At 43.0% G+C, this 13,663-nt stretch overlaps 1 protein-coding gene across 1 annotated transcript in view; it reads right to left on the bottom strand.

The window, feature by feature from the left end:
• Positions 1-6,286: 6,286 nt before the first annotated feature.
• The window catches only part of MRPL38 (mitochondrial ribosomal protein L38), a 64,842-nt gene continuing 57,465 nt past the window's right edge, over positions 6,287-13,663 (bottom strand). Inside the window, exons 8-9 of the mRNA XM_078654556.1 lie at positions 7,534-7,670; positions 6,287-7,053 (exon numbers count right to left, since the gene is read on the bottom strand). Of these exons, the coding sequence (XP_078510682.1) occupies positions 6,917-7,053; positions 7,534-7,670 (274 nt within the window). The 3' untranslated portion in view covers positions 6,287-6,916. The remainder of the gene's footprint in view (positions 7,054-7,533; positions 7,671-13,663) is intronic.

Here is a 13,663-nt window from a genome sequence, read left to right on the forward strand (position 1 = left end):
GTTTCCTGGCCTTTTCCTGACTGGGGAGCCCCCCAGAGGCCGAAGCACGGGCAGAGGACGAGGACCGAGTCCCTCCATGCCCAGACCCACCTGGTTACTGATGTCTCCTTAGCTCCAGGCCTTGGAGACTGATTTTCTCCCTGTCCCTCAGGGTCCTCTTGGAGAAGGATTGACAAATCTCACAGTCTTCAGGGACATGAGAGGATGGGAGACCGAGGATACACACTCTGTGAGCGTGCGATTTAGCCTTCTTCCTGGCACCCTCAGGGCACTTGTCGAACAAAGCTGGCATATTCGACAGAAGAGTGAGCAAAACTGGCCCAAAAACCCAGCAAAAGGAAGAAGCAGTCAGACGTCGAATAAAACACTCAAAACACTTGAAAAGTGCCAAAAAATTGAAAAAACACCCAAAAAGGGAGAGTTCAATGCTCCAGGGTCCTGCTAGCAGGAGCCGGAAAAAAGAACTGAAAGTAAAAGGACTTTGGCTGTGCATCCTGGAATTCCGAGGGTCTCTGGAGAGTTCCTTAAAGGCATGGTATTCCTTTTCAAGAAACATAATGGCAGCCTATGGGGGCTTGTCTGTCCAACCCTTCCTCTCTATCATTTCAAGGATTTTGGTGAAGGGGAGTTTTCCCTGTGAGGAAAACTTGGTAAAAAGTGTTAAACCGGACATGGTGGGCTATCCTTTTCACTGTTTAGATGAAGTGGTGTCCTTTGTAGCCTTGTATATGTTAGGCTGCATTATTTGTCTTAATTCTCTTTTAAGTGTCTATGTAGGACTGCAAAGAAGACAGTTTAAGAGATTATTTTTGATCGCTCCGGGGTCCACGCACATGGGCGGGACTATTCACTAGATTAGGACTATACCCAGAGATCCCCTACTACAGAATGATATATCTGATCCAGAAACGAGGCCCTAACAAGGGTTAGAAAAATAAAAAAAATGCACAAGCTGTGCCTAGAGGTCCCTAGTGAGCATCATAAACTTGGAAGATATTGTAAATCTACCGTGCCCATAATGCAACGCATGCTAGACAGTACCACGAGTACATTCAAATAGCTATGTCCATGTATACAATTAGTAGCTTTGAGAAGTTACAAAATAATGATTATATTAATTCCAGATTAGGTTGTACTCTATGTGGAGCTGATGAAGGGAAATTTATAGAAGCCCTAATTTAAATTAGATGTGGTAGGTGCAGTACAGCAAGCTGTGCATAGATGTCCCAAGTGAGGAAGGCACCAGCACTGCTTGTCTAGGTGCAGTAGCACAAATTGTGCCTAGAGGTCCCTAGTGAGCATCATAAACTTTGAATATATGGTAAAGCTATCCTACCCATATACATTCAAATAGCTATGTCCATGTATACAATTAGTAGCTTTGAAATGTGACAAAATAATTATTATATTAATTCCAGATTAGGTTGTACTCTATGTGGAGCTGATGAGGGGAAATGTATAGAAGGTCTAATATAACGCCAACTTCGATCGTCTAATCAAGCCCTCGCCGCGATCCCACGCATCCGAAGAGCCACCATGGGTGGAAGATCATTCTCCTACCTAGCGGCCAAAACCTGGAACTCTCTCCCCACCCACCTCCGCCTCACACAAAACCATCACTCCTTCAGAAAACAACTAAAAACTTGGCTATTCGATAAGTAGCCAACGCCCCCCCCCCAGCCCCCCCCTTTGGGTGAGTAGTGCGCTATACACATTTTCTGACTTGACTTGACTTGATAGCGAGTAATCACTGCCAATCTAGTTTAGGACCAAGTGAGTGTCCTGTCTGAAAGCCTTTAAAAAAGTAGTGCCTCAAGGCTGTAATTAAAACTTACGGATAACAACACATGTAACAGGGGGTGTCCTCATGGGAGGTTACATGAAGACACAAGGTGGTACTAAGGAGGGACTACAAAGCCTAATGACCAATGAAAAGCCACCATTTACAAGGGACAGGGACAGGAGCCATTTAAAAAGATGGGTGGGAAGTAAGTGGAGCTTGAGCCACCTATCCTGAATACAGCAAGACATGGGTCCCGGTGGGGGGCAGTGGCTTATAGTCACACATTCATCAAAGACACAGGCCTGTATGTCACCTGCACCTACCGTGGACCCCGAGGATCCTCGGGGTCCACGGTAGGGCCACCGCCCCCCACTGGGACCCATGTAGTGAGGTCTTACAAAACTTCACATACTATCGGCTTTCAGAAATCCTGAAGGCTCAACTAAATAACCGTGAGTTCATTCGGTTCATTCCACCACAGGTTAGGGTGCACCTTGGCGTGCGCATACCGCCGTGGTGTGCTGGTACTGATGAATACTTGGCCAATAGCATTGTGAAGCAGAAACATGTTGACCAATTTTTCTCTTCACAGTAGGATGTATCTGGTCAATTTAGCAAGTTATTAAACATCCAACACACTTGTTTTTAGTGGTGCCTGGTTTTCCACCATTAACATTTTTTGCGATCAAGCTAAGGCATCTTTTTAATCACATTTTTCTACTCACTTATTGCACTTGCGCCATACACCAAAACCTGTTCCGCTGTAGGCAGGCATCGTAGCACAACAGAGAGGCACTCGGCCTCTCTGATGGGGACCCAATGATGAAGAAGTCACCAACTAGGTTGGTTAGTGATGGTTCTTTTTAACAAGAGTGACTCCTCTTGCTGGCTCTTTTTCTGTTTGGCTACACTCTTTCGTTGTTGTTTTGATATTGTTCATGGGGACCAAGAGTGGCTCCATTTGTTTCTCCCTCCCTCTCTAGTTTTTATCTATATATCATTGGGTCAACATGTTTCTCCCCTTAGATTACCCTAAAGGAAGGTGTAGGGGCTACATCGGGACATATTAAAATCACTGCTGGAAACTCCATAAGTTAAGATCTAAAGATACTGGTACTAACAGTGGCCATCAATGATCATGGGAAAGGATCTACCCGACAGACATACTGCCTCTACTTGAAGCTATTCTCGCAAGAAAGTAAGGGCTGCGGCAACTTCATACGTCAATGGGATTATTTCTTCCTGGGTGCGAAGAGTCAATGATCAAGAGCAGAGCCATTCTGGATCTCAGGTTCCTCCTTTAGCAATATAGCCTGGGTTTTGTTGTAGAAAGATAGGGCAGGTCTCATGGATTAGCCAGTGGTCCGGACAAGAGCTTTGACTGAAATTAGTCTAGTGATGGGAAGTCAGTGTAAAGCATCAGGAGCAAAGATGATGATGTTGTGTCTGCTCAGATTTAACACTAGTCTAGCAGCAGCATTTTGGAATTGTTGAAATATGTTGTTTATTTTGGAGCTCTCTCAGAATCCCGAGTTAAAGCCCACTGGCATAGGTGACCCAAGACAGGACTAAAGCTACTAAGACAAGTAGTATATGGTTGAGTCCAGAACCATGGAAGGTCCTGCTTAGTATTCTCATGATGAGCAGTACTTTTTTGCTCACTTGATGAGGCGAGTTTGGATTCTATGATCACATCTAGATTAAATAATTCTACAAAGGTCTTGGAAGTGGCCTAATTTATTTCGGCCTGATGAGGTCATATTTTTCTCTGTTTTAGAGGAGCTGAGCTGCAGGTTATTGTTTAGCAGCCAAGGCTCTACAACTCATAGGCTCAGGCCAACTCCAGAAATGTCCCTATCTGATGGTTTTTCAAGCTTTGGGATGATGTGGATGTCTTCAGCGTAATTATATAAAGTAAGCCTGAAAGAGTTAATGAGCTCTAGGACTGGGGACACAAACATTGAAAAGAAAGGGGGCAATTGTTTAACTTTGTGGGACACCCACCTGATTGAGGGTGAGCTGAAATGAGGAAGGATCAATATTTGCTTTCTGTCTGCCAAGTAATTCTTGATTAAGTTAAGAACTGTGCATTTGATTTCAGTGTCATTCAGATTTTGGAGCAGTAGTTAATGGCCAACAATATCCAAATTGAGCGACAGGTCGAGAAGGAGGAGGGCTACCTCATATCTAGAATCTACTGTGCTTAAGAGGTTATCACAGATATCCATTAACACCGATTTAGTGCTTATTCTGGGATGGAAGCCACGTTTGTAACATTGTAGGTTGTTTTGTTTAATGGAATCAGAGAGGTGGATGAAAAATGCCTCTTTGATAAGTTTAATTAGGAACGGTCTGTTTGCTATTTGTAGTTTGCTGGGTCTGATGTTTTAAGTATTTGCTTCTTAAGTATATTTAATGTTGGAAATTTCCAGTTTGTTGAGTAAATCTTCACTTGCAAGGATGTGTTAATGATCGTTCTGGTTGGTATAAAACATTTTTTTTTTTAGTTTTAAAATATTTTTGAAGACTAGTTTAATAAATGGAAAGTTTGTTAAATGTGCATAATTTTGGGGGCAATTTTTGAATATCTGACAACAAGGAGCTAAGAGGGAAATGGGGTCATAGGTCGCCCTCCACTCATAAACTTTTCAAAAAAAGAACCTATACCCCAGGCACTAATTACATTTAGAACTTAATGGTGTATCATATATCGCAAAACATTACAACCACCTCCCCTCTTTCAATTGATGGGGTAGGAGATACATCCACATTGTGCCATGATTAAAATGTGCCCAGGCCCTCTTCCTAAAATAACAGCTGTGAGACAACAGGACTGCCCTGTTCTCATCATTGGTGCACCAATGATGAGAACAGGGCAATCCTGGTGAGTACCTACCAGGTTCCCGTTGGTGGTTCGCCCGTGAGGTGCCATCTCGCTCACACACACTTTTTTCCTTTTGTCTGAACGTGACACTTTGGTGTGTGTTGTTTGTTGTCTCACAGCTGTTATTTTAGAAGAGGGCCTGGGCAAATTTTAGTGCCTGGGGTATAGGTTCTTTTTTTGAAAAGGCAATTTTTGAAGCCAGTAGTCTGGTTGAACAGTATTATTAATTATTTTTGACTGGAAGTAAGCCTTGAATTCTTTTGTTTGGCACGATGCATCTGAAATGTGCGATGAGAAGCGATTCAGTCTACTGATGTGCGGGTCCCAATAAATGCCAATCATGAGCTTTTAACTCGCTTGCTAAACATCTTTTTTTTCCGGCTTGTGACGAGAGGTGACTTCCAGTGTTTTCTACTCAAGTAGCATAAGCATCACTCGAAATAAGACAGTTCGGTGCCTAGAAGGCAGAAAACCTATGAAGATTTTTCAGCATTCTGTACCGCTCACAGTTCATCCGGTTTGGTAGAAGGCCCTGTAAAATCCTTTCTAACCTTTGTGCCTTGCAGCTACGTATCCTGTGCTCTCAAGCACTGTTGCAGATGTCTCGTAATCTACAGGTGAACATGTCAAGCCCTAGCACAGCCAGCTTTGTCAGCTAACCTTCAGGTGTCACTGGATTCACTGGCACCAAACCAGGCACAATTAACTCCAACTACAGGGATATGAAACAAATGCTCTTGACAGGATGTGTTTAAAAGTAAGTGGCTCTACATTAGTTATTCAGTTGAAATTAAATGCTTTAGGTTCTGGAGCACTAATGGTAAACCGTAGCCACCTGCCATTTAGTCCCCGTGTCACAAATGGGACGTCTGTGACATTGTGTTGCAGTAATAGCACGCGACGGGCAGGAAGGTATGTTTTTTTCCTCTTCTAGCTGGTGAATGACTAAAATAGAGGGTCCCATAGGTTCCTGGTTCAAGGTCCATTATTTGGCTTTGCCAGGGCCCGCCGTGGCAGGCTCTGGCCCACTTAGAGCACTGTTGTTAAGCCTTAATTACGTGAACTTAGCAGGAACCTGCATTTGTATTTGGCCTGGTCAGTCTTTAGATGGTGGATGAAGGGGTGTTCTTGCCTTTCCTAGATATTTGGTGGACAGAGAACGCTATCAGTGCTTGCATCATCAGACTAACCAATCCAAACAGACCTCACAATTCTACTGAAAAATAAACACAAATGTAAAACTGATAAAAATAAAAGAGTGAACTAACAGGGGCCACCCGCCCACCTGCTCAAGCTGGAGACTCCTTCCCTTCAAACCTCCATGGGGCATTTGCAGTCTTTTAGTGAAGTCTATGTCTTTGTGAAGAGCTCCCATCAGAGACCTGGAGGCAACTATACTTCTGCTCTAACACACTAAATCATCAAGAAGCCAGTGTCAGCTGCAGTGGAACACCTAGACCATCAGTACGGATAATGCACTAGACAAATAGTACTTCATTACGGATAACCCACCCATCAAGCCTGCATAGTCCACTCGGACATTTATGATGACAAAACAAAGAACGATCTCTTGCAGCGGTCCTCTGAAAAGGATAAACATTTCATGGAGGTCCACGAACTCCAATTACTTGAACACTTTATTATTTTGATCTTTTGTACAAAAAGAAAAGTTCATTCACAAAAAGAAGGGTTAAGGCTGATTGGCATTTCTATTCAAACAAACTCCATTCCCCTGGTATAGCTCGCTTTGGGTACATTTACAGTATCACAGCGCCATTAAACATGCAAGTCAGAGACACTTCTCAGCTTTAACTGAAAAAAAGTGCTGCACCACATCTTGTTCTGCAGATGTTTCTAAGATCTGGGCAGAAGTGAGTCAGCAATATAAAATCTCTAACAACAAAGCTGATAGTCACTATTCATGTACACTCACTATTTCCTGTACAGAATAAATAGAACTTAGGGTGTCGGGAAAGCTTGCAAATAAACTCATACATCAAATGTGGGCCTCTTGGCTACATAAAAATGGCAGATTCCATCTTGGGGAGCTTTTATATAAATATGCATATATGACAGATAACAAATTATTCGGAAATGTACAGTTCACTTGTACACTCAAAACTCCTTCCCCTTTGTTTCTGTTATTATCCCCATTGTTTCTACACACACAGCAGATCTGCTGGTGTGTATTCCAGGAGCTGCTTGTTCTCTGGTAGGTTGTTCATCCTCTGAAGGAGTTAGGTCCCTAATCAGTAGATGCCGTAGGTAGGCTCTTCGCTGTCCCGGTAACGGTCAAGGTATCTCAGTGGCTGACCATGGGGAAACTTGACTTGAGGCGGGTGATAGACAGGTGGGTGCTCAAACTCAAAGATTGGCTCCTTCATATCTGAGGGGAAGAGGAGACAGAAGGTTGAGGAAAGAAGTTTCGTGTCCAAGCATGCACAACACACAAAAGACTCCAGAAACTATCATTTTTGCACACATCAGCCAGTAGATACTTTGTTTCTCAACTGAGTGATTAAACAGGAAATTAATTTGATATATATTATAAAGATCTTCATTTCTTATCCAAAAGTCTTAATTTTTTTTTTATTCCTTAGAACCCTTTATCCATTCTTGCCAAGCATACATTTCTGCATACTCTCAAACCCATGTTATGTTCTTAGTTTTCCTTTTCTCAATTTCTTCGCTCTCATACTTTCTTATTCACCGCCCCTTTCTCCTGGTTTTCCTCACTAAGCTCCTTTTCCCCATTCCTCCAATAATATGCTTCCTAATCAGACCGCGCCTTCATTCTTCCAATCCAATGTTTTGTTGTTGTGCACCCACTTAATGAAATCTCATAGTTCCTTTTTAGCATCCTTACTTAACATGTGGTGGTATACATGGGTCACAGACTCCTCCCACTGACACTGGAAGAAGGCCAGACCAGCTGGGGTCATGTCATCTTGGTGCTTCCTGTAGAAATCCAATGTTTTGAAAGTTCTCTTCCGGAGGCTATGACTAAAAAAAGAAAAGAAAATAACACGTCAGCACTGACCATTTCAATCAAAAATCAATTAAAGAACACTAGTTGACCTCAACACTTGTAGCAGAGTGCCACCCACCCACAAGATGTCACTGCACAATATCACCCACATAGAAAATGTGTCCATACCGTGTGCCTGACCTTAGAAGCATCTATACAGCCAAGAGGAGATTGCACAGGTCAAATGGACTATCACCCCCCTCCCCTCCATGGACTTTCTCACCCAAAGATTAGGGGCACTAAGCATTTACAGCTCCATGGCCTCACCTTAAGGCAGGTAACGTCAACCGTACCATGAATGGTCTCATCCACAGACAAGTGACTACAACTACATAATGGACAGTCTCCCCTAGAGACAAATGGTCACAGTTAATTTGCAGCCAGCCTCAACTCAAGACAGACTGCAGCAAAATATAGATTGACCTGATCAGACATATCTTAGCAACGTTTTGAGCAGTTTCATCCAGAGACAGGTGACCACAGTCAGGCCATGTATTCTCTCTCCACCCCACCTACCTCATAGGTTCTCTAGCACAAATAGATAGTTTTCAGCAATCACCACACACTCACTTTACCACACAGACTATTATCAGCAGTCTCAATAAACGCAGCAACAGAGCACATGCAGTGGAAACACATTAAATGTTAAGGCTTTCAAATGCTGAACCTCCCTCCCAAAATAAACTGCTAAATATTTTGTTAACACTTAAAACCTGACTCTTACATCAACCTCCCTACACTAAACAAAAACTCTAAATAAGGACCAAAACAAAATCACAAGCCAGAGGATGTGCTCCTAAACAACTGAAAATGTCTAGTATGCTTCTCTTCAATTGTACTTCACACCACAGCAGCTAAGACTAAGTAAGCATGCTAGCCACGTTGAAATATATTATTTATTTATTTATTTATTGAGTTTAAATAGTCGTACAACTCAAACAGAAACAGAGACAGCCCAGCATTATATCGCAGCCAGAGATCAGTGGCATCAACGTAGTAATGTATTTAAAAGAAGTCCCGGAGTATGAATGCTGGTAGCTCTGTTCTCAGCATCACGGCTCGCCCTGTGCTCAAGGTTTACAATCAATGCCTAATATGCAGGCACATGTATAGTTCTACTTAATCAAAGCTCCTCACCTCTGTCAGCCTCAATGTTCCCAATATTTTGATTTAAGATGCAAGGTTGCAGGGGGTCCCAGATACTCCTGGGACGCAGAGTCGGGAGAGCCATGGAATTTTAAAGTTATATTTGTTGCAATAGGACATATCCCTCAGCCATTCATGCACCCTCGGTCTACAGTCTTCACTCCACACACAAGACATTCGTCTCTTGGCCAACAGTGACAACGATGTAAAGGAGTGCACAGCACACGGTACACCTTTAGTATATCCCAAGAGCGTCTTTAGTATATCCCAAGAGGGCAATCAACTGAGTTGACGTGAAGTTTTCTTAAATCATATGTGTGAGCAAGTCACCCACTGTACACCAGTATTCAGCTATTGCCGAGCACCACCACACAAGATGTAAGACGTCCGCCTCTGGAGCACCACATCTGGCACAGCAAGAGTGCGCTTTCAGCTTGTATTCATAAAGTTTTTCAGGGGTGTGGTATACTCTGTGGATATAGTTAAAATGAACAAGACGCAACATGTCACTGGGAGACAGCTCCCCCTCTTGACCACAGCAGTATGCCCATTACTTTTTCATAATAGTTCTCCCTAAGTCTTGGCCCCACTGTACTCTCGCCCAGTGCACTGAGATGTAAAGATTTGTCACCAGGTGTTTGACCGTAGGGGCAATCAAGAACATCGTCAGTGTTTGTGATGATTGATAAATACTCGTGTTCCTAGCTCAACTCACTTGTGATCCACAAAAATGCAACCAAACCTAAAGCAAAAAAGAACTGAAAAAACACCAGATGTCTCCTGGTTAAACAACTGACATAACCAACTCAAAGGTGGTTGACAGAAAAATGGAGCAAACAACAACCATAAAATCTCCCCAACAACTACTGTGAAAGGACTATAAATATACGAACTATATATTAACAGACTTCAAATACAATGATGATCATGTAATACATGTAAAATAAAGTTGCATGATGAATTAAACCAAATTTTAGATCTAATGATCTGTACTGATCCAAACTGCTAATTCTAAGGGGCACCAAACTTGCCACCTTTTTACTCGACACAACCAATCCGAAACAAAATACAAATCACAATGCTCCATAACACAGCATCAATTGACCTGCAGAAGGGATTGGCTATTACCATATTCACCGACTCAGCCTTATACTGCTTGAATACACCTGAAGACAAGATGCTCACTGACAGGGCATGCATACTCAAACACGGACTCCAACTCAAGTATAATGGGAATAATTCAAACAATTCACTCTAACCCGAACAGAGAACCCCTTCATAGCCGCAGAGTCATCAATAATGACAACCTCAAGAGAGTGAACATCATTCAGCCTCCTTCCCCCCATATTCCGACTTCACTCAAATGCATACTACTTAACTGCAGATCTGCCAACAAACATGCCTCTGAGATCTTCGACCTCATACATCATAATGAGTTAGGCATCATTATCCTCACAGAAACTTGGCTCACCCCTTCGTCCACTCGGATTCTAGACCTCTTGGTGCCCCCCTCCCATGACATAATTCGTCTGGACAGAGTTACGAAAATAGGAGGTGGCCTAGCCTGTATACATAGGACACTTGCGATCTCCCTCTCAGATTCCTCTTCCCCATCATTCTGCCAATACCTTTGCCTCAACATTTCCAGTAACAAGCAGCTGGTCTGCAACTGCAATACATTCTATCACCCCTTGGGCGACAATCTACCATTCATTGAACAATTGATGGAAATCATAGCTAACAATGTGGATTCAATGCAGCCTCAAATCTACTTGGGAGACTTTAACCTTCATTGGTCAAATCCTAACAACCAAGCTGTAGCATGCTTCAACTCCTTCTTGAAGGATCACAATTTGGTTCAACATTGCGACCAACCTACCCTTAAAAAGGGAGAAATTCTAGACCTAATCATCTCCAAAGGTCAGTCTATAACTTTGAACTCCATCATACCCTGAGATTGGTCTGACCATCACGTCATTTCCTTCCATATCAACTTGGAGGTATCTCGGATTAAATCTCAAATTCCTAAACCAAAGAGCTGGAGAAGAGACTTCAGAGACATCAACACAGCTGACCTAGCAACCCGCTGTAGTGTGCCCTCTCTCTCCAAAGAGACTTAGCTGAAGTACAGGCACTTACAGATTTCTATAACTCTTCTATCTCCAACATCATGGACGATATTGCACCACTCCAGCAAAAAAATGCACCCTCAAAAATATCTAAGATAAAGCCGCTCCTCTTAGCAGAGGTATCAAGCACAACGCTTCCTGGGACACCTTCACCATCCTGAACGAAAATTAAATCAATAAGGCCCTTTGGAGTATCAACCCATCTAATCACTTCAATGACCCTTTACCTCCCACCATCTTCAAAGCAATTAAAGATTCTATCTCCCCAATCTGGACAAAGATCGTCAACGCCTCTCTTTCACAGGGAACGATCCCAGACTATCTAAAAGAGGCCCAGGTAACACCTATTTTTAAAAAACCTACAGCAGACAGTGCAGATCTTAACAACTTCCGCCCCATTTCCAGCATCCCCACACTAGCCAAACTCTTGGAAAAATGCGTCCAATCTCAATTATGTGCACACATCGAAAACTTCGATCTCCTGGACCAACACCAATCGGGCTTTAGTAGTGGGCACAGCATTGAATCGGCTCTCACTCAGGTCATGGATGACATCCTAATAATGCTGGACAAAAATTAATCTTGTCTCCTTATCCTACTCGACCTCTCCTCTGCCTTTGACAAAGTCAATCACGACAAACTCCTAGAAATTCTGGAGCAAAGAATGGGCATCTCTGGGCAGGTGCTGCAATGGTTTTCGTCCTTCCTCCAGCACAGATCCCAAAGAGTTAAGGCGAACCACTCTCTCTCCCACCCATCCCTAGTTACCATGGGGGTTCCACAAGGATCCTCCTTATCTCCCATTCTCTTCAATTTGTTTCTGGAACCAAAATCCTTGGAAATTCGATTCCATATGTATGCAGACGACACCCAACTCTACCTGAAAATCTCCTCCCCTGACAACATCACTTCACTCAATTCCACCCTATTGACTACTCAAATTTGGCTAACTGAGAACCACCTCCTGCTAAACACCACCAAAACAGAATTTCTCCTCATCTCTCCCCCGAAACACACTCCTACCATTGACCTGTGGATAAACAAACTCACAGCCTTCAACTGCCCCCCCCCCCACCCCAGCATTATTGACTCAGCCAAATCGCTAGGATACACATTGGACAAACAACTAAATATGAAGGCCCACATCAGCAACGTAAGCAAGGGAGCTAACCACCTTCTGAGAACTCTCAGGAATCTCAAACCTTTCTTACCTCAAGCCGACTTCAAGCAGGTGGTCCAAGCGCTGGTACTACAGAGGCTTGACTATGGCAGTGCTACGTTATGCGGCCTCCCCAAATGCACTTTGGCTCTGCTAAAGGCTTCATTGAACGCCGCGGCCAGACTGATTACGGGCACCAAGCGAAATGCCCACATCTCCCCGGTCCTAAAATCTCTAAACTGACTGCCCTACGGAGCTAGAATTCAACTAAAGATTGCATGCTTATCGCACAAAGCCCTCCACTTCAAAACCCCCAATTACCTGGCGCAAAAGTTAAAATTATCCGGAGGGGGGAAACCGTCAAGGAGTGCAAATTCCTTCCTCCTGAAACCCAAGATCTTCCGTAAAAAGAGAACTTGTCAACGAGCGTTCTCAGTCTCTGCCCCAAAAATGTGGAACTCTCTTCCACCGGAAATCCGGAGAATCTCCTCCAAGGTTGCTTTCAAACTGGAAGCAAAAAGATTCCTCATGAACAAATTCCTACCTCCTTAAGAATAGCGATGGTCAGCTCTTAGCGCATCGGACACACTCCAAGAATGGATGTCACATCTGTATTTTTTTTAAGGAACGCTAATGCCCTCTCCCTTCTGGAGCTACAAATCATGAAGTCCTCTCTGAAGCAATGCACTCACACAGAGTGACTTCCAGTGGGTTATGTTTGCCCTCTTCTCAAAAGAGTAAATGCTGGACAACTTAAAGTGCCATTGCAGCTTCCCTGTCCACTCCAAGATTCTGAGAAAATGTGTTGTCAACCAACTGGAAGAATTCCCAAGTAACAATAATCTTTTATATTTCCAGTCTAGTTTCTGATCTGCACACAGAACAGAAAAAACTGTTCTCAAAACCATAGAAAAGATCCTTAAATTTTGGTCGAGGCAAATGCCTGCATTCTGATCCTTTTTAACTTATCAGTGGCCTTTAATACTGCTGACCACAAAGCACTCCTAACCGATCTTCTTGAAATTGAAGGAACAGAGCTTAAGTGGTGCAAGTACTATCTTTTAGACAGTTCCTAATGCATGAAATGTGTTATTATATCTCATGTCCAATTAAAATACCTTATGTGGTCCCTCTATGCTCCATATGTCCCCTTTTTCTTTAATATCTTTACATACAACTACTAGAAAATGTCTTTTAACACAACAAGCAACCTCTCTTCTAGAACGTGCATAGGATATCTAATTATATCCACAGACTGTATGGTCAACAAGCCCCAAGGGCTCTCCCCAAACACGCCAAGAAGCACCCATTGACTGGATGTATCTAAAGACACTGGCCATTCATCAAAAACAAACAAATCATCCACAATCCTTTGCTTCAGACATAAAACTATTCCACACTTCACATGAAAGCGACAGTTAAAAAAAAGCCAGATTGAGAAGGAGGGGAAACCAAATGGTGAAGAGTAACAACTCATCTAACTCATCACAAAAACAACATATATGTGCAAATTTCTTCAACATAGCTCTAATTC

The sequence above is a fragment of the Lissotriton helveticus genome, chromosome 7 (genome assembly GCF_964261635.1).
Source record: "Lissotriton helveticus chromosome 7, aLisHel1.1, whole genome shotgun sequence".
NCBI classification, from domain to species: domain Eukaryota; kingdom Metazoa; phylum Chordata; class Amphibia; order Caudata; family Salamandridae; genus Lissotriton; species Lissotriton helveticus.